The sequence below is a fragment of the Eufriesea mexicana genome, unplaced genomic scaffold (genome assembly GCF_001483705.2).
Source record: "Eufriesea mexicana isolate 0111107269 unplaced genomic scaffold, ASM148370v2 scaffold168, whole genome shotgun sequence".
Taxonomy (NCBI): Eukaryota; Metazoa; Arthropoda; class Insecta; order Hymenoptera; family Apidae; genus Eufriesea; species Eufriesea mexicana.
In genome coordinates this window covers 70,969-98,215 of record NW_016908333.1, presented here as the reverse complement: position 1 = coordinate 98,215, position 27,247 = coordinate 70,969, and the positions used below count along the sequence as shown (strand labels likewise).

Here is a 27,247-nt window from a genome sequence, read left to right as displayed (position 1 = left end):
CGAGGATCTTCGCGGCGGCAAATGGGAATGCGATGGACAGCTGCAATGCTGCCATGCTAAGGTCGGTGTTTTGCAACGGAAAATTGGAGCCCTGAAAGCCTCGGGAGGCCTCAGGATCGGCAGATCGTTCAGTTTTAAAGCTAACCTGGCAGACGATCCTTTCGAAACCGGAACACCGTCCATCGACTTCGTCTCGTCGCGTCTAGTCGGATGTAGCATCGCAACATCGCCTTCCGATATTCCCGTATTTCTCTCGGTACACTCCGAAACGGGTACATCCTCCAGTCCCATTCCGCTGATTTCACCGACTTCGCTCAGACATGTCTCTGGTTCTTTCATCCCACAGGTTTCCATCGACTCTTCCAACGGAACGTCGCTCTGGCCTACCGTTTCGAGCGACTTGGACGTCTCGGAATCCCAAAAGATGATCTGCGTAGACTTGTCCAGGGATTTAAGATCCTCCGGGTCCGTACGGTCCAATTGTTCGGGTCGACTGATCGCGCCAGTATGCGTGGATCAGGAGGACGAGTTGGCCTCTATCGTGGAACTGGTCGAAGCATCGTCGTCCAAGGAGCTCTGCGTGGCTACGGTAACTTTGTTCCTATCGTTCCCACTAGGCAACTGCGGATCAACGAGAGTTTGACGGGGATGGCGTCTCTTGTAGGGCTCCCAATCCCCAGGACCCCGGCGTCAGTGCGTCGCTATTACGTCCGGTGCGCTTTTTGTGCTTTCTATACTGAAAGGTCGCCTCTGATCCACCTCTATCACCGCCTCTGCTCTGTACCTAGGGTCCGCTGTTGTTTGCTGAGGGCACTTCGGCGTGCCGGAGTGTTGCGTGCTCGACGTGTTGCTAGACCCGTGTCCAGACCCGTAGATGGAACTGCCGTACCTCTCTCCTGAGCCAATCGTTCCTTGCCTCGCTAATTTCGGAGACTGACGATAGGCGCTGTTTTCTCTGCTCGGTTTCGGGCTTTGAAACCTCTGGTACGACGGATAATCCGGTGGTTCTGAGTAAGTGGGACCTTGATGCGCAGGTAATGGATAACCCGATTCGTGAGTCGACCAGCCCGGGGGTGCTGGGATTGGGTTGTGTTTTGGACAAACACCCATACTACCGTCTCGACCTCTCGATGCCGGGCTACAACCCGAGCATTGAGAGCTTGCTTGCTGGGAGGTGTGCTCGGAAGACTGGTGTGCGCTGTGCTGGGTGGGCTGAGAGCTTTGACGCGACTGTGGCGGACTTTGATGGTGATGAAGATGATGATGACGATGATGGTGAAGATGATTGGTCCCATTTTGCGAGCCCGGACTACGAACGCCGAACGTCGTGAACCCTATAGGCATCGCGTTATCCGAGATCCGTGCCTCGAAAAGACTTTCCCGCGTCTGACAAGAGTTGTCGCGCATCTCTGGCTCCTCGTTAGACTCCTGCAGACGTTCCTGCGTCGCGTTACTGACATTGTTACTTTGATGGATGTCGTTCATGTCCCTCGTATTGTAAGCCATCTCCAGTACCAGATCTTTCGCGTAATCTTGCGCTAGCAGGGTAGTGGGTGGTAACAGTTCCTTGCTCGGGATCACTTCCAGGCTCGGTGAGTCGCTTCCTCGGTCCCCGATATCTGTTCTGGAAGACGAGATTGGACAGGGTGTTGCCTTACGACCGAGTTCGTCTAATCGATTTTCTCTAGACTGTCTGATGTGTTCCTGGGCAAGACAAACGAATTCTTTCAATTAGTCGGACAAATATCACAGTGCAAATACCCTAACGAACGTTCTCAATGATCGACCTTTGCTAATGCTCTTTTCACTGTTTACAAATCGTTGTCTAAACGTTCGTCTATTCGATATATTTGCCATGAAATCGCGAGGACAAATATTACGTTATTTAATGTAATCGAATATCACGTTACTCTGCGTTTCATAAATCTGCATTCATTCGATCCACTTTAATATAGTATTCATCTACGCGTAATTTATATTACTCCGCGTTTCAGTTTGAAGGAGCTTTGTAAATGACATAACGGTTGTTAACGTTAACCGAATATAGCGTTAAATTTACCGTACCTCGTTTTTGATACATAGGAATAAAATTGAAAGAGATTACCGTGCGTTATATTACACAATAGCTTCGAGCGCACTTCATTTTTGCATTTCCTGAAATGAAGTGTTGTTATTTCGAAAATCGAATTTGCATAGCGTATAATACAGAGGATAACGAAACTGGTTAACAGCATCGACTTACCCGAAATAAAAACGACATTTAGTCCCCGCGTTGCGGTAAATGAAACCGGCAGGGAGTACGAAGCGAAATATTTGATAACTGTAATTTCCGTAGTTGGAACATTAATAACCGAAGTTTTACGAAACGCTGGCAATTTTCATCTACCAGTTACTGCGCTTTTAAGTTGATCGTCCGTTCGAAATTAATTTTCATTCGATCGTTAATGCCTATTAGTGCGTACTTCAGCGTACTCGTGATTCGGCCTTCCCATCTCCCATTCTCCATTTTTCGTGAATGGGCGAAACGAACCGTGCAGTCATTTCGTATTGTGCCGTATCAATCTTTTCCTGCGTTGCGTGAATGTTAGACACGTATGATCGTACGTGACACGATGAAATCGTGGGCCGAATCGAAATCTTTCCATCCTTCGTAGCGTAATTGAAATTCTATGAACGCGCGGCAAGGCGAATCGCGTATAATGCACAAAGAACTTGCAGTTTTTCGAAAGCTACGTACGCCCCGTGTTGTCCGCGATATTGTATACAATCTTCGTGATAAATGTATAACCGAAGATACGTCGATCGTTTTACTTGTCTGGATAGAGCTAACAGTTTGTACCGGCACGTAAAGCCGTCGATTATGTTGAATTATGGATAACGTTAACCGAATTTTTATGTAAAGCATAGATACCCGTCGTATATTGGGTCTGTTGTAAAATAACACCGGCATTTCTAGCATGAAATGACAATCATTTTGCCCGAAACAAGGAACGTTTTATGGGATAATACGTTGACCATTTTGATACCGCATGATAAATGACTCGGCGAACATTGTTTCGCACTGATAAAAGGAGCAGCATCGAAATAATTCAAATTAACCACACTTTCCTAATTGGTTAAATCGCGTTTAAAAATTTGATTCGCTATGTTTCTCTGTATCGACAGCAACAATATTCGCAGTTTAACCTTGCTTCGTGTTATTTGTTACAGATAGACAAGTGTTATCCAGCAAAGCTGTTGACGAAGGGAGATTCACTTACCCGAATGATTCGATGATCCCGGATCAGCTTTCGTACACAGTTGAAGACCAGAGCGAAACTCAAGCCAAACATGATCAGCGAGAAGACGATCAGGATAATGATGATATGCTGGGAGTCGATGAGGCGCGACTTTTTCTTCTGCAAGGCGAAGCATAAGGTAGGAAAACTGTTGATCAGTTTGAGAATATATTATCTTTTAAATAGCGTCGAGCACCAACGAAATCTCCCTGTCTTTTCACAACGCCGTCCATTATGATCGCAACCTCGACCTCTGTTCGCAGAATTTTAAATCACGTCGTAATTATAATATAAAATTTATTTTCAACTTATACAACTCTAATGAAAAGCGTGGGATTTCATTGGAAATTCTATGTTTCAAAATCGGTGATTCATAATGGATTTCAATAGAACGCCATTAACGGGGATGTGGTACAAAGAGATATTAAAAAATCGGGCTATTCATTGGATTTTCTGTATTATCGGATCCGGTATCCAACCGGGATGGGTCGCATAAGCACACATCCGTTTGAATCTCGTCCTCTCCTCTCTGCCTGCTGCCCTCTCGCCGAGTTAGCTAGCCTGCCAAAATTTCCATTCGGCGTGTCACACCTCTTCGCGTGTGTACAGATTAAAATTCAGGCCCGAGATTCTCTTTACCGTGACCACGCGAAAATATACGTAGTCTCCAGCACCGAGGAGCACGATTTCCTTTTCGTTTTCGTCTTATCTTCGTCGCCGTATCTGCGTGCCATCCGAGGTTATAAATGGCGGGAGCGTAACCACTATGGCGAACGCATTTCGCCAGGGATTTAATTTTGAAATCTCTCTTTCTCTCTCTCTCTCTCTCTCTCTCTCTCTCGGTCGGAAACTTTTACGAACGTGTATTTAAAAAAATGGCCGTTATGAATTCGCGGTTACGATTGAAGTACATCGGCTGGTATAATGGAGAGTAGAATACGTCGGATATTCAAAGAGATCAGGCAAAATTAACGGTGTTCGTTTATTCACGAGATCCACGCAAACGATGGAACATGGCGTGGCAATAATGTCCGTTCTGTTGGCAAAGCATCCCGATTTTTCCTTCCGCCATGTAGAGACCGATAAAACGTGGGCATACACGGCTGAGATAAGGGTAATAAGTATAACGCGCGTAATGAGCACATTGTGCGAAGAGTCGGCGCCATTCGCTAAATACACGGAGTTATCGCGTTTCTGCTTTACACCGGGATGTCCGTGCTAGTATTTCCGAACGTTCATCGAATGAGATTTCTCCGCATTAGATCCCAACAGTTCTCAGAGGAACCTTGAACCAATGGCAGCGCGAGCGTGGGAAGGGTGAAACGAAGGGATGGCCAAGGGGAGGACGAGGAGCTCTGGTTGAGGGGTTGAAAATGCCTCTTTCTGCTTCCGTAAGCCCGGAAGGTTTATTGTTATGCTTATATGGGCGAGCACACTCCAACGGACGTTTTACGTGTTTGTGATAGTCCGTGTAAAAATACATTTCGAACGGCTACTGCATTCGCGACGAGAGACACTTTTGATGCTTCCCTCTGCTATCGAGCTGGGATTTATTCCGGCCTGCAAGCGGAACCCCGATATTTTCGATCGTATCGATATTTATTCGCCTCCATGCTGTTGCACGTTATGTCTCGTATAACGAAGATTTCCTTTTGACCAACGTTCTCGTTAATCCGTACCAAATTCGATTCCTTCCCTTACCTTTCCCGGCATCCCGATATTATCGCGTTAGCTACAATAACTCGTCGAGAGTTCTGCTTCTATCCTGACAAGGATTAATTTTCTTTTTTCTCCTCAGCTTATTTTCCGTCTGTCGAAACCTTTCACCGAAATTAACCCTTTGCACTCGACAAAGAAGAGCAGAAATTCAAAGATTCCGTACTAAAAAACTGACGATACTTTTTCGAGCAGTAAATAAAAGATTGTACAATAATAGAATTGTAGAATTATCTGACTTCGATACTTCGCACACTGTTACATTCCATTAAATTTGATATATTAATTAATATCGATCTTGCAAATTTTATGAAACGGTGACTGAAGCTCACCACTCGAGTGCAAAGGGTTAATACTCCGACTTGAAACGGTTTCCCTGTTCGGCCGAAATTTTTCCCCAAATCGATACCTCCGATTTCCCATCGCTCGGACGCTATTTACATAACATGCCCAACTTTCAAGAAAACCACGCGGTAAGAGAACATCAAACTGTCTGTCGAACGTGTCCGCTAGACGTAAAACCTTTTCCCTTCCGTTGCCTTCTTTCCCTTTGCGGTTGCGTTCGAATCAGTGGTAATCCATGGAACACGAACCTTTCGGACGCAGAAAATATTTGCTTTCCGTCGCATCAGCCTCGCGGCAACCGATACCGGTGATCTTCCCTGTCGCTGCCAGATAATCGCGCGAGTATCTGAAAATCCTGTGATACCGCGGTATCGTTTTGTAATCCATCGGAAATTTATACCGAAACTGACGTGGCCGATCAAACAACGTCGCGTCGGACCCATTCGTCTCTTCGTTAAATTTATTCGCTTATGAAAAATGGCGCGTTACGCGGCATTTAGTGTCCCCTCGTAGATAGCCGTAATTTTTATCGCTGTCATAATTTTCGACGTCGTAACGAGCAGCGTCCGCGTGGACAAAGAAAAATCCCCCGTCGCACGCATTACCGTGGTAACTTTATCGGGGGCGTCTTGTCGTAAACGAGAATCCTCGCTGGCTCTGCGTAGGTTCGTCTGTTCCTCGACCCGGATCACTGCGGCGACAGATTCGCGCCGTGTCGCGCGTCGGAATTAATGATAGTCCGGCGAGGATCTGCTTCTTTCGCTCGGCAAAAGAAATAATTAGTCGCAGGGCAAAAACGTTGAAGAACTTCATTAAAGTAACGAGTATATGGCGAGGATTCCGTTATGTTCACGACTCCCGATTTATTCCACGGCGGAAGATGAAGAGAGAAACGGCGGCGCAGAATAGGACGGGTCGAACCGATAATTAAAGAACATTCTTGCGGCGGTAATTATTATGGAATCTCGACGCTCTGTGTGACGGCGGAATCGATATCTTTACAAGAAGAGCCTCGGGGACGGTGGATATAAATGAAGACGCGAGCTAGTCGATCGGGAAAGAATCAAATGCGACTTATTTCATTCGAGATGGTGCAATTGAATCGCGAAGATTGATACTCGAACGGGAAGCTAATCTCAGCTCGAATATCGAATCGTCGTTCCATCGAGGCTGCTTCTTAACTCTAGGCAACCGTGCAAAATTTCATTCTGCCTGGGGCACGGTTTGACCCTTTGGCCTACAATCACGTGTGGGACTCGTGGTCAGGTTTTCGAGCCAAAACTGACTATCACGGGCCTGGCTCGTGGTACGTCGACCGGGCCAAGTGTGAACACCACGTGTCAGGCCCGTGCTTTGTTGATGTGCCCCACGTAAGTCGCGTACGATTGGCACAACTCGATAGATTTGGCAGTTCTGTTTACGTTTTGGGATCACGCTGTTGAATCTTAAATCGTGGGGTCAGGGGTTAATCGTTGGAGTGCCATGGATATTTGCCGTGCCCCAAGGAGCGCTTTTACGCTTGTTTTCTGCTCATGTGCGATAAGTTGTAATTCTTTCGATTCAGCGATGTTCTGACATCCTTCCGAGTCAGTCCTATAAGTAGTCATATCCGTTGTTTATAACAATAAAAAGGTGTACATCTGCACTTAAGTGTAATATTACTCCAATTTTATTTTAATTTACCTAAAACGGAACGGCAGGCGTAAAGTTCGATAGAAACCGAGCGTGTCGCGATTGTAGGGGCCTGACAGCCTAGAGCGTTGACACTTTTTAGCGAAACAGAAGGAGCGTAAAATTACTGTTTGGCATTCAAGCGGTTAATAACGAGGCGAAGGACATCTCGCGAGACGAGGCTTTGACCGGGTACCCTCATGGGGGATGCTCGTGTTTTCTTCTTTTTCCTGGCGTCTGCTTCCCATTAGTATTTTCCGGTAAGCGCTAAACGGTGTAAGCTGTGTAGGAATGCACTTTCCATTAGAGGGAAATGAAATTGGATAGGATGGCTACTATGGTGGCACCGCGATTTCGTTGCGCATTCTGTCCGTGCCGTCAATTTCGTGGCCACGCTTCCATGCTAACGGTACCTCGCTATCGCGTCGTATAATCTCGTCGTGCTTTATTGCAATCGTGAGACACGGCCAGGTAGATAGAGGAAAGCTCCGGGACAGGAATAAGGGAAGCAATGAACGGCAACAGAAAGGTCGTCGGATATGACATCCAGCTAGTTCGTAAACAGAGACGATCTTTCATCCCCTAGCCAGAGAGAGTCGCTACCCTCAACCGGACGTATAAATTTTTTATTAATTCCGCGCGTCGCGTCGGTCACACTGCTTAAGTAATACTCTTCCAAAGGATAGTTCAAATACTGGCGCGCTTTTTAGGTGTCCACGGGAATTCCGAACGATCTACTCCGCTCCGAGTTTCCCTAAAGTCTTGCTGATCCGAGTTTAACTTTTCACCTTTTCCGCGGACCGACTCGTGTCACGTCCACCCGCAGTTTCGATATTCTTTTACACTCGTCTGAGAAATATCATAGCCTGGAGTTCTTGCCGGGTAAGTTGCCCTGTAAAAGATATCGCGATGGTTCGCGTAATTCTCCGCGTACCCTCTGAAAGATTAAACAAGCTGCTCGTATGCGAAACTGTGAGAGCTAGGATCATTTTTTACGCTGCTCCGTCACGCTCTGGCTTACTGTCAGATGGTCGGAATACGTTGGAGAAGGAGCACTGGATGGGACACGATCGTAAAGTCGATTTCCCGCGACAGTCGAGATGAATTCGCGCGGAACGTACTCGTTGGAAAGTCGATAGAGTTGTCGATACGGTTATGGACCATTCTTGCGCGATACGGCGAGTCGTACAGCTCTATGCTTGATCTTGCCGGATCTAGAAATCTCGGGACACGCGTTATTAAATATTTCGCAGAATCGCTGAACGTTGCTGGCATTTTCCAGGCGAACTGCTAAGAGAAAAGTAACATCGAAAACGATCGTGGCATTAAATGCATTTGCATCGCGAATGCGAGTCGCGCATAGAGTATAAAAAATGGCGCTAGAATGCAGGTTGCGTGTATCACGGGTACACAGGGAGATAGGGGAAAAGAGAAAAAAAACGAAGAGAGAGAAAGAGAGAAAGAGAGAGAGAGAGTGAGCAAGGGAGTTGTTTATATCGTGGCTTTTCACGCTCGTCAAGTTTCCGGGAAAATAGAAATGGATTCCCGGGACGTTATTCGTGCGTTGCAGTGAAATAGAAGGAAAAGCTTTGTGCACGGCGCGTTCTCGATAAATCGTACCAGCACAAAGGAATCCACACGAATGACCATCTTTCAAGGGGATAACCTTTTTAGCGTGGCCCGTCGCCTAGGGACAAGAAGTTCACGATCTTACGGATGAATATTACGGAGCAAGTGACCTCAAAGAAAAGCCCGTTTTTGCCGCTTAAATGGGAGCTTCCTTTTAACCTTACCTGTCGGGGAATCTGCTGGACCGGGACTCTATTCGCGACTGGCTCTCTTAATCTCAACTTTTCACTTCGAAGAAAAGAAGGGTCTCGTTTCACGACCGTCGTCCCACGACTACCATCTTTCCCCGATTCGACGATAACGAGCCGTTCGATCCTCGATCGCGTTTCTTTCGACCCGGCCAATGGCCACGAAATCGAGAGTTTGTCGATCGACCGTGTCGTTCGTCCGATCAACACCGTCCACCCGTTTTCTAGTGGAAATTAGGAATCGGGACGTTAACCGGATGGTCGAAGGCGTCGCGATCGTCGAGTCGTTGGCATGGTCGAAACAGGATCGAGTCCACGTCTCTCGATTAAGCGCGCACTCGCGTGAACTCGCGTGAACTCGCGTGAACTCGCGCGTACTCGCGAGTACGGTGAAAAAGGGTCGGGCGTGGGAATAAGGACGCAATCGAACGATAGCATATCGCCGGCATTATTTGCCATTAGATTAATATCCCGTCGGTGCCACAACGCCGTCGGCCGAGAGAGGTATGGCTGTGCTGGTAGTTTGCCAAAAGCGCATACTATTTTGCACCCCCGGAACCGGAAACATCCGCTGTTAGCGGAGCAGCGACGTATTCGAATATCGCGAGAGCACGGTCACGGTGGATGCGAGTCAGAGGTCAGGAAAACGGAACGACCGACTTGGGCCGGCAAGAGCAGCCTTGAATAAATTAATTAACCACCGAGAGACAGACAGAGCGCGGTCAGAGAGGCAAGGGACAGGGAGACGGGATATTAAGTCTTTGTTGGGGGTCGTATACACCGGATTGCCAGAGTTTATTACAAAGAAGCGGCAATCCGGGTGAACCGACTCGAGAATTCCCGGAATATTAACGAGCACGTGGACATCTCTGCGATGCCGCCAAGTTTAATTGCGAAGCGATTCTTCGGATACGTTGGGAACGATAATTGCCATCGGCTAAATGGCTGGTGCTTCGGATTCACGTTTCAGGGCTGTGTTACGCCTCGATGAGAAGGCGATGCGATGGCACACGGCTTATTAACGTGCGTGAGATATCGACGTATAAGCTAAATATAGGCAGGGCGGTGCCTTTGGGCCGGAGTGCTGAACTTCCCTCGAATAAATTAATTAGCCCTCTGGAACAGACGGAGGCAGGGCGAAAGGGTGGAAAGCGATTAAGTCTAGACGACACGCCATTCTTGCGGTATCGCGTATCACGCGTGCCTGGTTGGCGCTAAGAAACCGGGGAACCGAATAATCCCGGCAAGGAAACGATGACATTCCGAGGAGAAACGTGAAAGGACCCCTACCGAGCTCTGTCACGTCGCTCACCAGATACCACCATGGTCGTCATTCGTCTCGCTTTGATAAGACGTTACGTACGCGTGCATGTAAGGCCAAGGCACTTTCCTTCTTGCGCTGAACGAGCACTGCTGCGACCCTAGCTCCAAGTAGCCTAGCTTACAGCGACACAATGGGAGCGCTTCCGAATGGGTCTGCTAGTCGCAATGGTTATAATGACAGAGGAAGAGATCTTATTAAAGTCCCGCTTCGCCGTCTCTTCGCTACCGTTCCTCAAAGTTCCTCGAGATCTTGCGAGTTCTCTATTTTACGTGGACGCGCGCGTAAAACAAAACTGCGTCCAACTTTTCTACGATGGCTCGCCCCCGTCGGGCTGATAACGCGGAAAGCGTTCGCCGTGTCCGCATAAACGATGTCGCGAAGACAAAGCGGCAGGCGAGACGCAAAGATGGCGCTGAGGGTAGGTCTTCTGCGCTTCTGCGAGGCAGAAATGATTTAGGTCCGAGCATCGGGAAATATTTAACGCCCCCGGTAGGATTACCGTTGAATTTACTCTCGATATAACGTTTGCACACTCACGTTGCAAGATTGATCTTCTTCGTCCCATCGGAAACGGCAATTAACCTTCCCGTTGCACTGCAATTCCGCGGCGATGCACGTTGCGTCCTCGCAGTAGTACTCGTTATCGAGGCAGGCTGTAAACAGATCGACGAAAGTGTAACGACGTTATGCATCCGAATTATGCTTAAGCCCCTCGCGCACGCCCGTTATGTACGTTAATACGGCAGATTTAGCACGATAATTCTTTCACACCGCCGTTAATCGCGCCGTGACGTTAAAGGAGCACCAAAATGGCCGCGCGACATCGGTTAGAGACGGTTAAAAAGCGAGTTGAACGCGGCCCGCGACGAAACGACGTTAACTTCTATACAACGTACGTCGAGCACTTCTTAATCCATTGTTCTTGCGATCTCGCGTGCACGACGGAGCCAACCGGCGGCGTACAAGAAAATTTTCATTTAAAATCTTATCGTACGAGAGATAGGGGAATAAGTGAATTTCGCTCGAGTCCGCGGACAAGTCGTTCGTAAGATATTAGTTCTGCGGGGGTGGCAGGTGTAGAGAGCCCAGGATTCTTCTCTTGTGTCAGATAGAACCGGAGAATTTCGTACGTGTAACTGCACCGCTGCGGCTTACTCCATTTGCCATTCAGCCCACTCTACCGCCGTTAATTTACCGTCTCGGATCTCTTTCCCGACTGATTATTCCCCGTGAATATCAACCGGTTAAGTCGATTATTCGTTTCCATCGATATCGTTGCAATTATCGGGCCAGGCCCCCTCCGATCGTCCGGGAGTCGTTGATCGGTGCGTCGCTTTAACCGCGAATCGTTCCGCGCGCGATCGTTTTCTTTGACTTTTGAAATAGTACCTTGCGAATAATAGAGGCGAAACGCATTGTGCCCGCGAATGCGGAGCTTTTTTCGTGCCAGCCGGTTTTATCTCCGATGCATCGTTCAATGGAATTTTAACGATATTTCGTGGAATTCCGCGATTCGAGCTGCGCGGGAAATTTAATATTTCGTTCCACCAGTGGCAAAAGAATTATTCCAGGCATGCCGCGGGGGAAACGCGTCTGGCCAGATGAGGTCGATCGCAAGAAACTTTTCATCCCTCGGCATTGGCTTTTCCGCAACGAAATCGCGTTCGCGATCGGCCGCCATTGACATCCTCGTTTTCCAATTTACCGCGTTCCCCCTGTATTATCGATCCTTCGTTTATTATCACCGGCCATTTACGTAACCGACGCGTTGCACGAACCGCCAGTTGCGAGTCACTTGGGCTAATGAACTGTTCGAGCTGTTAAATAACTCCTGATCCGCGAACGCGCATCAACAGACGCGTAACGACCTTTCGTTCCCTCCAACGTAACCGGTCAGGATAATCGTCTAATTGTTCTTCCGTTTCTTCTTCCCCTTTATGCGTCGCTTGAATGCTTTCGCTACAAAACACGCGTGGCTTCGTTAATTTACGAATTTCCATTACGCCGTATCTCTGTACTCCCGGGCAACGCGTTGCCGACGAACGAGGCACGCCGGTGTTAAATTTAATGAAACTTAACGTCGAAATTACCCGCGTGTCGTGGAACAAAGACCTTCGCGATACCGGCGTAGCGTGTCATCTAATGGAAATTAAACTTTCTTGTTCACGACGCGCGTAAAAGACCGGCCAATTACTAGTCCCTGCCCTATTATCAACCAACGGATCGTTGAAAAATATAATTGGGATATCCCCTTTTGTCTCCTTGTAACGCGCTCGTCGCGTTTCATAAGTCACCGTGATATCCCTGAATTCGTTTCGTGCTAATTAACGAGTCACTTTGTCCGGCGAATCGATATTTGTACACCCCGGAACAGACGTACGAACTTTGCGCACCGCGTTCGAAAAAGTACCACGTCGATATTCGCCATACGATAACGATAATACGGTACGCCGTTACGCGTCGAAAGCTGTTCCATGCGCGCGTACACGCGTCCCATGCGCTGCAAATCGAGCCGAAACTACCTCATCGGCAGCGCGATTAAATAAAAGTTTCGCAAGTGGCGATAAAAATCTGGTTAATTCGAAATTCGCCAATGAGTTTATCCCGCGGTACCGCGATTCGTTCGAGCAAGTGTAAAATTTTCGCGAGATATTCGCCGATTACCGGTATCGAGCCGGTATGCAGCCGGCACGTAGAATTGGAACGCGAACAATGGTAACGACGCGATAACGTTGCAGCCGCGAGGATACGAGATTCTTCGCGCCGATCCGAAACGGTAGCCGTGTGCTCGATGAAATAATATCACCGGGCGATATCGCGACGAGACGAGGTGCTATAGCTGAAAACGGTGAACAATTAATCGAGGATGTTTGTGAACTCACGCTTGTCTCCCGGATCCCTGTCCCTGAGCGCTGTCATCACGGCCTCGAAGCTGCTGTTCAACGCTTTAGGCTCCGCGTAAAACCTGACAAAGGCGGTATTGGTCCCGATGAGGACGGTGTCGGCGATGCTGCCGCAGAAATTCTTCTCTCTCGAGGACATGTCAGTGCGTTCTTTGAATATGTCCACGAAGTTGGCGTCGCACTCGTTTGGTCGTTGCAGTTTAAAGGGATCGGAGAACGTCAGCTGAATCTGAAAGTTGTACGTGTTCCAGCGATAAAGGCCTCGGCCCTTTCTTCCTCCCTGGTTCCCTCTCTGTCCCTAGCTCTATCCAGACGATGAACTCAAAGGATTTGCGCCAATTAGGCGGTACATTTTATTAGGCGGAGAGAACGCCTCTATTACTGACATTTTTGTGCCAGACGTGATTTCGTTTGACCAAAAAGAACCAGGTAGCTTGGCGTAGGGATGAGGCAGGGATCAAAGGCAGTCTGACAAAGGGATTCGTCATCAAGTATTTCGGACGGTCCCATTCAAAATATACGACGCGCGGTGCATTTCCAGTTACGTTGTTTTCTTCCTCTTTCTTTTCGTCGTTTTTCTTTTTCCTTTTTTTCTTTTTTTTTTCTTTTTTTTTTTCTTTTGTTTCGCAATTAACTGCATCGAGCAATATCGAGGAGCGAAATGTTTCGAGAATTTGGAGAGGAATTCGGCGATGAAATTAGCATGGCGGTGGAAAAGGGAAATTTTACCTTCCATCCTTCTTTGACCGTGATGTTCCACATGCAGTCCAGAGGGATGCCCTCCTTCTCGGACAGAGACTTCCTGTCTGCCACGTCGTTGCTGCTGATGACCGCCTCGACGCCGCTCACGTAATGCACGCACGGCTCGGGTTCCGGTGGCACTCCCGCTGTAAATCACACCTATTACAGTATTACACTTTCCTCGGGACGACTGTCAGCTGCTTGTTTGCCCGACTAATTCGCGTTTCATTTCCCGCGGATAATGCGACTCGCTCGTTTACGAGCTCGAGCTTCGACGAGTGGCCGTCGGGGGCCAATGGAGAACGCGTTCACCGCGGACCGAGTAACGTTCGCTGGGCGAAAAATGGGATGAAAGGGTGGGTAGAAAAGAGAGAAAAGAAGAGGAGAAACGCCGAGAGTGGAAAACAACGAAACGTCTCCGGCTATTGTTCGCGGAAGAATTAATTTCCCGTTTCGAATTGGCATTTATAAAATTCGCGAACGGTGTGGCGCACAACGAAGGAGAAAAAATTAATCAAACGCGCGGGTGAGATTCTCCCTCTCGGCATCTGATTAATTTTCTCTCTCGTCGGTGCTTGAATTTGAGCGATCGTTACCGTCGTAGCGGCGTTTTAATGTTTGTCCCTCGTTAAGACTGAATCGCGAGAGCCTGGAAAGCCCGGCGTTTTGGAGCGTATTAAGAGCAACCGAATACTCAAACGACATTCATCGCGGCGGATGTGTGCAAATGCACGGAAATAATGAGCTGTATGAGACGCGCGCGTATATCGATGTCGGCTTTCTGGTAATCTAGCCTGTTGGAGCGCACTTGGAAACAGGATGTACTCGGCGAAAGGGAGATCGCGATACGTGCCCCCGCCTTGCATTTTATCAACATTATCGCGTGATCGATACACGGAACGAGGCGAAAGTGGGAATAATTCGAGCATACGTATCCCGTTACGCGAAAATGTTTCCCTTCGATTTCCAATGGGAAATTCCACCGTGCCATAATTCTGTACGAATCTCGGGAACAATAACTAAATAATGACGGTGTTTCGACACGGTAACGGGAATTACATCGAAATTATTTTTAGCCAGCATCGCGTTTTCCGCCCGAGTCGGCGGATGTGCGATTTACTACCGGTCAAGATAAAAAAAATTTTCCGCACAGGTCCAGTTGGATCGGGAAACCCGTTGTATTGGAAGCCGCCCAACGCGTTCCACGATGTCGTCGGGGCTAATGTCCGAGCGAGTATTCTAATCCGAGAGCCGCCAGTCGCCATTCGCGTTTGTTTTTAATGAATGAACCACGATTTTTCCCGCGAGATAAATTTCTCCCAACTTCTCTTTTCCGGAATTTTTCGGAAGGATGAAATTCATCGACGCGAAATAACTCGGCAATATTTTGCCCCTGGAAATATCCCGATGAAAGGGTTTATTTTACGCTCCGCTTTTCCCTATGTCTCGGCAATCGTGGCGCCCGCTGTATCCTACAAATTGACACGGCGAAATGACAATTTGTTTTTACCCAACGAACGTATCGAGTTGACGTATCGGACCAGCTTGCCGGGCGGAGAAATTTTCTTCGAGGAGAAGAACAATGTTCGCGACAGGTCGAAAATTTCAGTTCGAAAGTCGAGCAGCAGTCGACGGAAGCTGCGAGGACAGCTACCGTTGTATCCGCCATAAACCCGGTCCTTGTAGAACATTAACGAGGACCACGATCGTTATTCTTTCCACGAAGTCTGTCGAATTTCTGTCTCCACCACGAATTCGCCGTCTCGCGAACAGATGTTCCCCAACCTATTTTCTCGAACGCGAATCCTAGTTAACTTTTAATATAAAACTTGGAGAACTCGCGTTCTCCGCGATCCAGAAACGGGGGACCTTGCATTCCAGTTCCTACTAAATCAAACAATCCGAGAACCAAACTCGCGCGAGTAGCTGCTCTCGAAATAAGCGAAATTTAAACGTCGGATCTATTTTCATCGATTCAAGCATGATTCGCGTCCTCGTCGTCGCGAAACGATCCACGTCGCCAGATCGACGTTTCTCGTCGATCCGTTCGTGTCTGTCGAGTAATCTCGACGCGGTTGTAGGCGTAGGTTCTCGAACGAAGCAAGGAAAGAGGACGGGGTCCGTTGGCGGGAGGAAAATCTCGAGCACCGTGACGGACGAGTAGGAGGATCGTAATACCATATACTTACGATAAGTCGGTCTTGGTATCATACTCCAGATGGCCTTGAATCCCTTGTCCTCGATGCTATCGTCACTGTGGAATCGCAGCCAGAGATATCTCGTCTTCGACGTGATCTCAGGGGGGAACTTCGTGCCGCAGAAGTTGCCGAGGAGATTGGAGTAGCCGTGCTGGCCGTCACGTACCTCGAGGTAATCGAAACGGCAGTCGGGACTCTCCTCGAGCTTGAACTCGTCTCGAAAGTCGAGCCTCAGCAGCATGCCTTCCTTGGCTGAAATGAGACACGAAGAAAGTCGTGGCTGGAAACCGTGGGAACGCGAAAAAGACGTTCAACGCGAATGATTTTTGCGTTCGTTAAAGGGCTGACTTTCCCCGCTTTTGTCCCCGTCGACGCTTCATCGAGACTTGGACGTTGGTACCGGGAAGTATTATTTTTAGTCGACTCTTGGAGGAGAAACCCTGACCCGAAAGCGAGGCAATATCACGCGCGCGTTGTTGGAATTCCACGCGAATCCGACTGATTGGTCGCTTACGCGATAAATATTCTAACGTCGTTAGCGTGGAAAGTCGCTCTGGCAACTGGCCAGGCTATCCGTCGTAGTCGCCATGCTATTTTTTCAGTTCACCTTGCAGAACGTGCTTTTTGTCCAGCGACAAGAAGCGAATCGTTTATCGATCAACGCGAATCCACCGACGTTTCTTCCGCGTTCCGCGATTTATTCGACCCGCGGCTGATTGTAAAAACGTCCCACGTTTTCCGCGATAAACTCGAGATAAATACGAGCGGATGTTTGGTTACGCGCGGCACAACCTTCGGAGCGTATGGCGACGCGCTCGACCGCGTTCTTTGCACCAAAATGGCGGTCGTACGTAAATCCCAGTCGATTCGATTCGTAATGAAGCCGTTGGGATGCAAACGCGTCTCCGTTTTCCTCGCACGTACCAAGATTATCCGGGAATTATTTACCGTGAATCGATCGTTGGAATTCACTTTGTCTGTCCCGCGATGCGCCGGGTTCCATGGCTTTTGGCTTTTGCCAACGCGAACGCAGTTTTCGCGTCTGGGCAAATGGACCGAACCGCGGGGAGCACGCTATCGTTCCCTCGAATAATTAGATCGCTGCCGGCGGCATTGCTCTTAAGTATAATTATTTCAACCTTACTGCAACGAAGATTCCCACGTTGAAACGGGATACACGCAGCGAATATACACACGGGTAGACGAAATTGTTGCTACATTCCAAACGGTTCGACGAATGTTACGTTTCATACCGTAACTCTGCGGAGATCGGCGAAACGGGGAAATAAAAGTGCATCGCGACTAGGGGAAGGGTAGATACGCGGCTCACGGTTCGCTCGTAAATATTTGGTATTTGCGAATAAAATATCTCGTTCGTATTGCCATTTGTGCACCGCGAAAAAATTTATACCCGACCGAGCGCGATATCGGGAAAATTATTGACCGAAAATTACATCGTCGTTGTAGAGGCCGCGTGTTCGTTCTTCGGCGTTTACCCTCGATTAAGCGCTACACGAAGAAATATAGATCGTCTATTTTCGCCACGATTAAAAGCGCGCCAACCATTTCCCGCGTCTGCATTTTCAACCGTCTCGGCGTGGATACGTAGGACTGTCGCGACGCGCGCGATAAATCCTTCGGAGATAAGATACCATCTCGAGGGTTATTAGCGGATTTCTTGTCTCGGACTCGCGCAAGAACGCTGCGACCACGTATCGTTGCTCGTTCGGGTATTTATGTCACGCTATGAATGAAACTCCGCTCGGCGAGTCACACAGCGAGTCTCGTTTTCCTTCGAAGGACGTGCGAATATTTCCTGGACTCGGCGATCGCGCGAGTTGGCCGCGACCTGTGGCACCTTTATCGCAAATCGCCCTCCGTCATTACGGCGTGATTGTCGTCTGAATCGAAAACGCGATCGTACGTGCCGGGAAAATGTCGCGACTCGGGCATCGAACGAGCAACGTTCCTTGGCTCTTATTCGAACGGCGAGGCGCGAGAAGCTCGGAGCCCACGATCGGTGAAACCGCGTTCTTCGGGGCGAAGAAAGAAGGAAGCGATAAAAAGCGACGCAGGGGAAAACAGGGGGGAAAAGGCGAGGAGAAAGGTCTGCGTCGCGACTATTTTCTCCGAGAGGGAGGAAACTCTAAAGCGGCGGCAATCTCACCCCAACCACTGTCCGCTTTCGCATGGAAATACCGGTATTCCAGTCGCGGAACGGTCGATCGCATTTTTCACCGGATCCAAAGGCTCTTCCTCCCCCACTTTCACGCTTCATTATCCCCCGATTGTGTCACCTTCCGTTCGCTGCTTGTAATCATCGCGGAAATTAAGGGCCATTCTCAAAAGGGTCGCGCAATCCGCCGCCATTATACGCCGTTTACACGAGTTATTTATAAACTCGCCTGTTCCTCCTCGTAATTTCTCCTCCGTGCTAGAGTTTCGCTTTGCTTCGTGCTTACCACCTGTAACGACGCCGTCGCGGAAGATACCGCGAATTTCTGCTCGAAGATTCCGCTCGCGCGAGATTACCCGCCGTCGAGCAACAAACGTACCGAGAAACCGCGGATCGAGAAATTTCTGCGGGGGGGAGCGTTATATCTATCCCGAGTTCGAGCTTTCGTCGTTGTCGATGTCTAACGCCAACTTTCGCGACGTCGCAGCCACCGTGAACACAGCTTACGCAAGGAGCGAACGGCTTCCGTCATCGTCGAACTTCGTGAAACTCAAGGAACGCGCGAGAACGCCGACACCCGTGCAACATCGGTGTGCATCATTGTGCCGATGAAATCCTACGAGACTCGTCTGACTCGGAATCCACTGTCATTTTCCGCCGACTACCGGCTTTCCTGCTTCTCGTCTTCCGTAACGACCACCGTTCCCCTTAATAAGCCCGTCGAATTTTTCACGCCTTCAAATCTGCCACTCTCGTGTTTCGCGTGTTCCGTGGACAAAGCAATTCGCGAAAGTTGCGCGGGCCCGCGTTCTCGCGTGCCTCCTCGATCGTTATTCCTCGAAGGTTGACATTTCGGGGGTGATTTCTAAATGATCGTGATCAGGATTCGATTTCGCGATAGGAATCGCCGAGATTTATCGCTAATTATTGGCCACGAATTTTATTCATAATAGATGACACCGGGAGATATGGGTACAGACACGGAGAACGTTCTCCAGGGGTGATTGCTTCGAAGAAATATCGCAGTTAACGTGATTGGCTTCTGAGTACTCCAAATTTCGTCGTTGATTCTTCGACTAATTTCATGCGAATTATCGTTTGTAATTAACGTAGGGGATCAAGGTCGGAGATGGTTTCAACGAAGTACTGAAGCGAAGTCGCTACTACTAAATCTCTGACTACACTTTGCGGGGGGTCCTCCCCCACGGTTGTTGAAGTTAATTGGTCGCAGGTGTCCTCGTTGTAGCGGTGGTGCTCAAAGGGATGATAGGAAAAGGAAGGAATGCGTTAGCTGGGCCTCCTAGTGGACTCATCGGTGAGGCTACCTACCAGGCCCTGTCTTAGACGGGGATGCTATTGGAAAGCTTGGAAATTGCATATATGGGAGGATTTTTTCTCGAACCTCCTTCTTAGTAGGAACCAGCTATTGACAAGGGTGAGACGATGCTGCCAGAACTTTATTCCGCGACTGTAACCGACTAACGAAGTCTTGACTTTCGACTATACAACTGACAACTCGACAACTCTTCCAGAATTCTAACTGTGTCTCACTGACTGTGAAACTATCCGTAACTGTAACTCCGGCTAACTGACTTACGACTAATTCTATAACTTGCTAAGTAGAACGTACAATAGAAAGTAAACACCGGGTCACGAATTGCTCAGCATTTAGGATTTGGCTACCAAAAGACTCTTTATGGTCTTTTAGTGCTTAATTCTAAGTCTACGTCCTAAAAATAATATATTAGTAACTTCCATCTCGAATTCTCGATACCGAGAGCCGGTAATCGACAGAGATTTCGAAATTCGCAGTCAGTCGCGCAAAAATTGGCAAAGTTGGGCTTCCCGTTCAACGCGTAAGAGGTTTCTCGGCCCAACGAGGGCTGGGAGATACTCGTATGCTGGGAATTAATCTCGGCGAGCGTTCCATAAAGGGCAACAACGCGTTTACTCGATAAGAGTTTCCATAAAGAGAGAAATAAAGGAACCTACATAGGAGACTTTTACTGGGTATCCAGAACCCTTGGTTCCTCGTAATAACGATCAGCATCCCCCACAGGCGGGTCATCGAATTTTCCATAGAGATTCGTCGGATGGGGGTGTGTGCCTTGCCCGGTTCCCGGAAGCTGAGCGACCTAGATGCCCCCAGTGCCGGGAGCTCCGGGAAAACGCGGTAATTTTCCCCTTCGTTCGAATCGGACATTTATTTCTTAGAACCGCGTTTCGTTGGATAATATTTTCAAACTTCTCCCATGGCACGGGAAAAACACGTATCGTGTTGCATACGGTGGTTGGACGAAACGATGGCAAATGAGATGTTTGCTAAGTCGATCCGTTAGCGGAATGTGTCGGATTTTTTGCGCAACGGGAAAAGTGAAAAATATCGACATTCGATTTTACGTGCCTCGAGTATTATGTCAACTTTCGAGCGTAATCGATATTATTTCGTGGAAACGCAATTTTTCGTGCGAATTTTCGAATTCCTATCGCGTTGACCGAGTGCTGTCCGAATCGTTTGACGGTATATATACGTGTATATATATGTATATTTGAAAACAGTCGCTGATTGGATTCAACGTTAATTGCGTGCACCGCTGACGACAAAACGCGTTCTCTTTACTCTCGAATCCGCGGCGATGAAAAAGCCTGTTCGCTCGAAATAGCAAATTATATTACGCGAAAATAACGTCCGTTTTAATCCCCGGAGCAGCAACGTCGTTGATTTTACAAGTTCCCGACGCCGCCCATTCCTCCGCTTCCGACTTAATTATTTCCCCGACTTTTACCCCGCCGTTTATTCCAATTCGATTTCAATCGACGCGGACGGGAACAATTTCTGTACTCGAAGCGACGAAATTATGCCGCCTAATGGCGGATGTAAATAAATTTCCACTCGACGTTCCGTGTTCATCGCGCGGCAAACGAGCAAAGTTTATCGCGATTTTATTTCAATTTTCGTCCGGAATAAGCGGAAAAATAAGGGAACAACGGCGAAGTCTTCGCGGAACTCGAGTTTCCTTTTTCCTACGCTTAAATCCCTCGAAAACGTTTCGTAACCCGGCATTGTAGCTTGTCTCTGGCTTATTTTTTCACCGGCGGATGATTTATGGCAGCCTATTCGGCTACACCCGCGCGTTCTCGTAATATATCCGTCTTTAGAGGACCGCCATCAAATCGACAAAAGGGTGAACGAGGATGGGCCAGCCCTATACCAGCGACTTCCGACTACGACGACTAATATCGCGGGGGAAATTGCGACGAAAGAATTATTAGACGAGTCGCTTAACCGGGCGTAAAACGTTGCGCGTTCGTTAAATTTTATTCAGCCGGGGTTAGGATAAGGAGCTCGTAAAAATTGGATCGTGATCGCGCCGTATAAAAGGAGCGAAACATTTTTATGGTTTTCATTAACGAGGCAAGTAACTAACGAATTAGTTGCCGCGAAAACCGTAGTTAGACGGGGAATGTAAAACGAAAAGACACGGCGATATTTCACGCCGTGTTCCCAGCCAGGACGCTATATTTTACACGGTATTAGGCGGCTTAAGGGTGCTACGAGTTTGGGAAATAGAGCGAGCCGGTTCTTTTACATTCGCATCGAGTCGTATCCCGTTGAGTGAGAACATTTAACGAGCACTCCCGACAAGGATGACCGTGAACGAGCATGATCCGCCCTGAAAAGCCAGCCATTTTCGGAGATACGCTGTTAAGAGCCGATGAAGGGGAGAGTTTGCCGAGACAGATCCTCGGGGATTTTATATACCGTCCGTCTTTATTTGCACTTCGGGACGCGCATGTTTCCGAACACGATCCTCCTGGAACAGCTTGCGCGACGGTATAATTTTATAAAACTTTCCCGTTCGCCTGCATTTCGTCCGAGGTCTCTCTTCGTCGGGCGTATCGGCGAACGATTTTCCGCGGAAAGCGGATTTTTAACGAGCGATACGCGAATGAACGAATCATCGAGATTCGCGACGCAAGGGTCGAGTGAAAATTTTCGAGCGAATTTCGGAGACAATTTTCTTGTTACCGATCGACGTTACTACCGGTAACTGAAATCCGACAGGACCGGGATACGTCGAGTTTGTCAGTTGGACTGATGTATAGATACCGGAGCAGAATGGATGCGGATGCACCGATGCACTTCGTTGTACGCGCTTAAACGGTCGCCCGGCCGAGATTTCCGCTTTCGTAGTGATTCATTGCAGTTAGAGGTGCGTTCGACGATGCCACTCGTCATGGGACGCGAGTGCAGAGGACAATGGAGAACGAGCCAGCCGCAAGAAGGAATTAACCAGCACGAACTTTATCACGGCTAACTGCGCTGTCCTTGCTCCCCGATGAATTTACCGATTCGAACACGGACCGAAGTAATTCCAGCGATCGGGGGATCGTTAAATCGCGCGTAATCCCTGCTCCTCTCGCTGATTAAAAATGTCCATGGAAAAATATCTCGGTTCTTCGTCATTTCGCCGGCCGTGAAATTTCCTCCGACCGACACCCAGCCGTGGAGAAACGTATTTCGTCGTTTTCCCCATTTATCACCCGTTCCTTCTTTTTTTTTTTTCTCCGCCCGCCGGGTAATTCACCCGTGCTTCCTACAATCTGGTTCACTCTCGATTGATCCTTCCTCTAAACGTACGCCGGGCCATTTCTTCGCGACGCGAGGCTGCAACTGGGGTGTAATCGGCAGAAGTTTCTCGGGCAAAGTTGATCGATGGGAAGGCACGTTGTGGGTGGTCTTTAACGCCATTTTGGTTCAAGGACAAGCGCAGTGTCTTGCCGCAATTAATGGCTTCCCTTGCACAGACTCTCGGCCTTAGAGTATTTCGATGTTCCACGAAACACGGAGACGGCAGAGGGGCGGTCGCCCTTGATTTACGTGGGATCGCATTAAACGGTTCTTTGATGGCCCCTTACCTCCTGAGTGGTTGATAACTTGATTTGCTCGTCCACTTTGGAACTTAGCCACGACTTCCTCCTATCTCCAGCAGTCTTAGCAGAGGGGAGTCTTTTCTCCCGGGTTCTATTAGGTTGCTACTTTTTCCAGCGTCTTTCAACTTGCACAACCGGTCGGCTGGCTCCCGAACATCGAAAGTATTAACCTTGCCGTCGCATCGGGGCTCGCCTGTATTTTTGGCCGCCAACGTCTAGCGCGATACCGATCGCGTCCGACGCGGAGGGAACGACGACAGTGGGGAAAAATAAGGGGCGAAGAAAACGGACCAACTTGTCCGCCCGTGTTACAGGCGGAGTGGGAAAACTTTTTATCGCGTGTCTTCGTCCCGTAGCGCGAAACGCGAAACTTGGCAGAGGTAAGAAAGCCGACGCTCGACGACACGTTTTAAATTGCGGCCGCCTGCGCTGGCGGTGGACCGGTGGTTGCGGGTAACGAGACAGCGAGGAGCAACTGGCAGAGAAATACCAAGGGACGACGTTGTCTGCGAAAAATCTCGCCAACGCATGACTGGGTCAGATCTCGCGTCACTGTGGAATCTCTAGATCGAGTCTGTCCCCGACCTCTTCTCTCTCTCTCTCTCTGTATCTCGCGAGACTTTGCTCGTTTCCACCCATTTCGGCTTATTCCGCTCGTCGTTCGACGTGTCCCCGTTATTGGTCCCTTCAGGATTGGTTCTCGAACTCGCCGTGTCTATTAGCGGGATCGATAAACGTCATACGTTCGTGGAGCTCGTTTCGAGGCCAATGTCAGGGATAGCGTTGATAATTCGTCAGCCGTGTCGTCGACGATGGCGAAGCGAAAGACCGCGAGGGGGATTATTCGGAGTAATTAGTAAAGAAGTTACGCGGTTTGGTCTGGCCTCGGGTGGGTTCCTCGAGCGAGAGACGAAGCGTACCCGTTTAACGAACTGCTGTTCCTCGAGTTCCGTTTCTTCGTTATCCCACGAAACGGAAGAGGTTCGATCGCGTTTCATCCGGCGAATGCTTATTCGGTCTCCAACCGACTGTGGTCTCATTAACGTGGCCGAGTGGCTTCAACTGCTTAAAACTGTCCCACATTTCATAATGATACCGGTGTAACCGCGTTATCATGCTCACGAACGAGCAATTAAAAAGGTTCCATCCGCGCAATTAGGACCTCCTTCCGATGTGCCGGGTTCACCGGAAGGGCTACTTGGCCCGCTTGCGTGCGCGCCCCGATCAGGAGAGAAGAAAAGAAAGAGCTGAAAAGGAAGGCGAGCGAGCCGTGTCCGCGTTATATATCGGTGTCGATCCATTCGCTCGATTTTTGCTCCAGTTTACACCGTGAATCGACGGAATCTGCGGTTTACAGCCGAGCGACCTTTCACGGAAAGTCGCAAGAACGTTATCTCGTTGGATGCGACGTTCAGCCATGACCTACGCGATTAATAATTTTACTCGACTCGGCTTTCGCTTTTCCCCTTCCAAATTTCTATCTTTGACGGTTCATTCGGAGATTCGTCGATTATTACGCGACAGATAACCGGGGTAAATATTCCGTATAACGTTGACGGATTCGACGCATCGCTTGCGCAATGGCGGTGGGCATCGACGTTGCATTAGCCCGCGCGTGCCATGTGTTTTCCGACACCGAAATCCGTATAAATTTGAAACTGCATCACGAATACGTAGGGGATACCAATCGCGATCCGAACTGGATGTTATCTGTGCTATATCGAGCACGGAATCAAGCTGTCTTTTGGCTTGATCGTTCATCGATTCGCCGGCAATTGCAGTCGAACACGGCACAGATAGATGCCACCCCCGGCTTTGAGCGATTTCGTCTTTGCGCGTCGCGACAGAGGAGAAGTTCGAATTGTTCCAATTAAACTTTGATCGAGCCTGCTCTTTCGCCGTTCCTCGGGACATACTGGCCGAAACGCGATTGGAACATTGACCTTTGTCCCCCGATGATGCTTGAAAAGTTTCGACGATTCACCCGCGTGTCGAGAACTAGGCTTTCCTCGAGTTTAACGAGTTCGCCCCGGCACGTAAGAAATCGCGAGAACGGCACGGCGACGGCAAACTAAGAACGGTACTCGAGGGTAACAACGATTGCGCTCTTGAATTTCGGCGCGACGGGGGGCAGCGAAGTGTGCCGTCGCGAAATTTACAATGGCCGCCCGGCTGCTTAACGTCCGCCAATTTATGCAATTCGAAACAGTTTGACGTATACGGAATTGCGTGGATTCGCGTGGAAACTTCCTTAATCGTGGCCAGCAGCACGCCGATGTTGGGATAATTGGGTATCGTAATTTACATAGGGTGCTTAATATGTCGTAATCACTTCGATCAATGTAATGGCGGCTGCGACGCACCCACAGACTGGTCCGTTTAATGACGCTAGTTATAGTCCGTTGTTAGTCACTCAACGGGAACAGCCAGCCATGTCTCATCCTCCTCTCGATCATCTCCCCCGACCTTTTCCCATTTTCAACGATTTTATATCCAATACCGCGAATTTTCTAATCGTTCCACGCGCTAGACGCATTTCCTTCGTGTACTCGAGTATTACCCAAAGGATATCATCGTGAAACTTCGTTGAAGATAACGTTGGAATTAAAGCTCGTTTCCTTTCACTGGTTGCGATATACCTAGTTTTCACGGTCGTAGAGCTAAGCGGTCGATTTCGAGCGAAGAACGCGCTTTCTTATCAGTCGGCAGGCAATTGCAGCTCCTCGCGCTTATCAGTCGACCAGGATGAGCCATGGAAAGAATATTATCAGTGAAAATACATTCTTAAACGTATTCATCGCACGTTGTAACGGTTTAAACTCGGTACGAGCCCCGGCTCCGTAATCCACGACGAAACGCCCCATGTAAATCCGAGCCAATACCTTAGCCCGGGGTGTACGCCCAGAAAGGAAATAAGGCACTGGGGTTGCTATCGATATCCGGCTATGCGTGATTTACAAGTGGTTACATCTGAATTTATTCCGCGACCCGCGGAGCGACGTATTCACCAGCGACTGATCTACGACGACTGCCCTCCCCGATATTTATTTTCCTTTTCCCAGCGCGAGTTTTACGATTCTATAGATAGAGAAAACATACGCGACTACGGTTCGACCTATCGTTTCCAAAACTCGGCCGAGGACCAGCGATCGCCGTGGATACTATTTTGGTACGTGAGAAGAGGATTCGGTGTACACGGTCCGAGGCCTGTCGACCCTGACTCAATTTCGAACACGACCCAGCTGCCCTCGTTTGCCCGATCCGACGCGTTTCGAGGCGTTCGGGATCCGGCTAAAAGGAACCACGCGCGTCTTTTACCGCCTCTTTCTCCGCCAACCGTGTGTGGCGGAAGAACGCAAGGGTTTACGACTGTCTCGTTCCGTATACTCTGCGCGAATGTAACCATAAACGCAACTTTAACCGTGCGTAATTCGTGGACCGGGGAGTTCTGCCAGGATCTCCAGACGCGACGCGACGCGACACGACTCGACTCGACTCGACTCGACTCGACGCGATGCAACTCGACGGGACTCAATCCGATTCGACTCGACTTGACTCGAAGCGATTGCGACTCGACTCGACTCGACTTGAAGCGACCGCGACTCGACTCGAAGCGACCGCGACTCGACTCGAAGCGATCACGACTCGACTCGACTCGATTCGACTCGAAGCGACCGCGATTCGAAGCGATTGCGACTCGACTCGACTTGACTCGAAGCGACCGCGACTCGACTTGACTCGACTTGAAGCGATCGCGACTCGACGTTGGCTAGACGGCGAGTAGGCCGACGAGGTTTGAGGAACCGAGATTTTACACGGCCGTTTCGATACCAGGGAAATGTGTACGTTGTCCCGAGGTTCGGATATCCAAGATTTATCGATTCGTTATCAAAACTCCGACCCCATGGCACCATTTATCATTCCCACCCGCATTCGCCAGATCGTTTTACGCAATTACTCTTGCCGGATCGGCAGAAAGGGGGTGGAAGAAGGACGAAGCGTGGTCGGGACTCGGAGCAAGAGTGGTATCGGTTGTTCGTGCTAGTCGCGAATCGTAATGCGTTTCCCTTACGAGCAATCGTTCGCGACGATGCACCGCGAGGTGGGTCCCGGCTATTAATTTCCCGCGCTCGTTTATTATAA

The 27,247-nt window shown here is 49.1% G+C and overlaps 1 protein-coding gene across 1 annotated transcript in view; it reads right to left on the bottom strand.

Annotated features, from left to right (window-relative positions):
* Positions 1-451: 451 nt before the first annotated feature.
* Neto (Neuropilin and tolloid-like) overlaps positions 452-27,247 on the bottom strand; it is an 84,982-nt gene continuing 58,186 nt past the window's right edge. Inside the window, exons 4-9 of the mRNA XM_017910850.1 lie at positions 15,985-16,245; positions 13,784-13,941; positions 13,034-13,283; positions 10,689-10,804; positions 3,261-3,398; positions 452-1,704 (exon numbers count right to left, since the gene is read on the bottom strand). Coding sequence (XP_017766339.1) covers positions 691-1,704; positions 3,261-3,398; positions 10,689-10,804; positions 13,034-13,283; positions 13,784-13,941; positions 15,985-16,245 — 1,937 coding nt within the window. The 3' untranslated portion in view covers positions 452-690. The remainder of the gene's footprint in view (positions 1,705-3,260; positions 3,399-10,688; positions 10,805-13,033; positions 13,284-13,783; positions 13,942-15,984; positions 16,246-27,247) is intronic.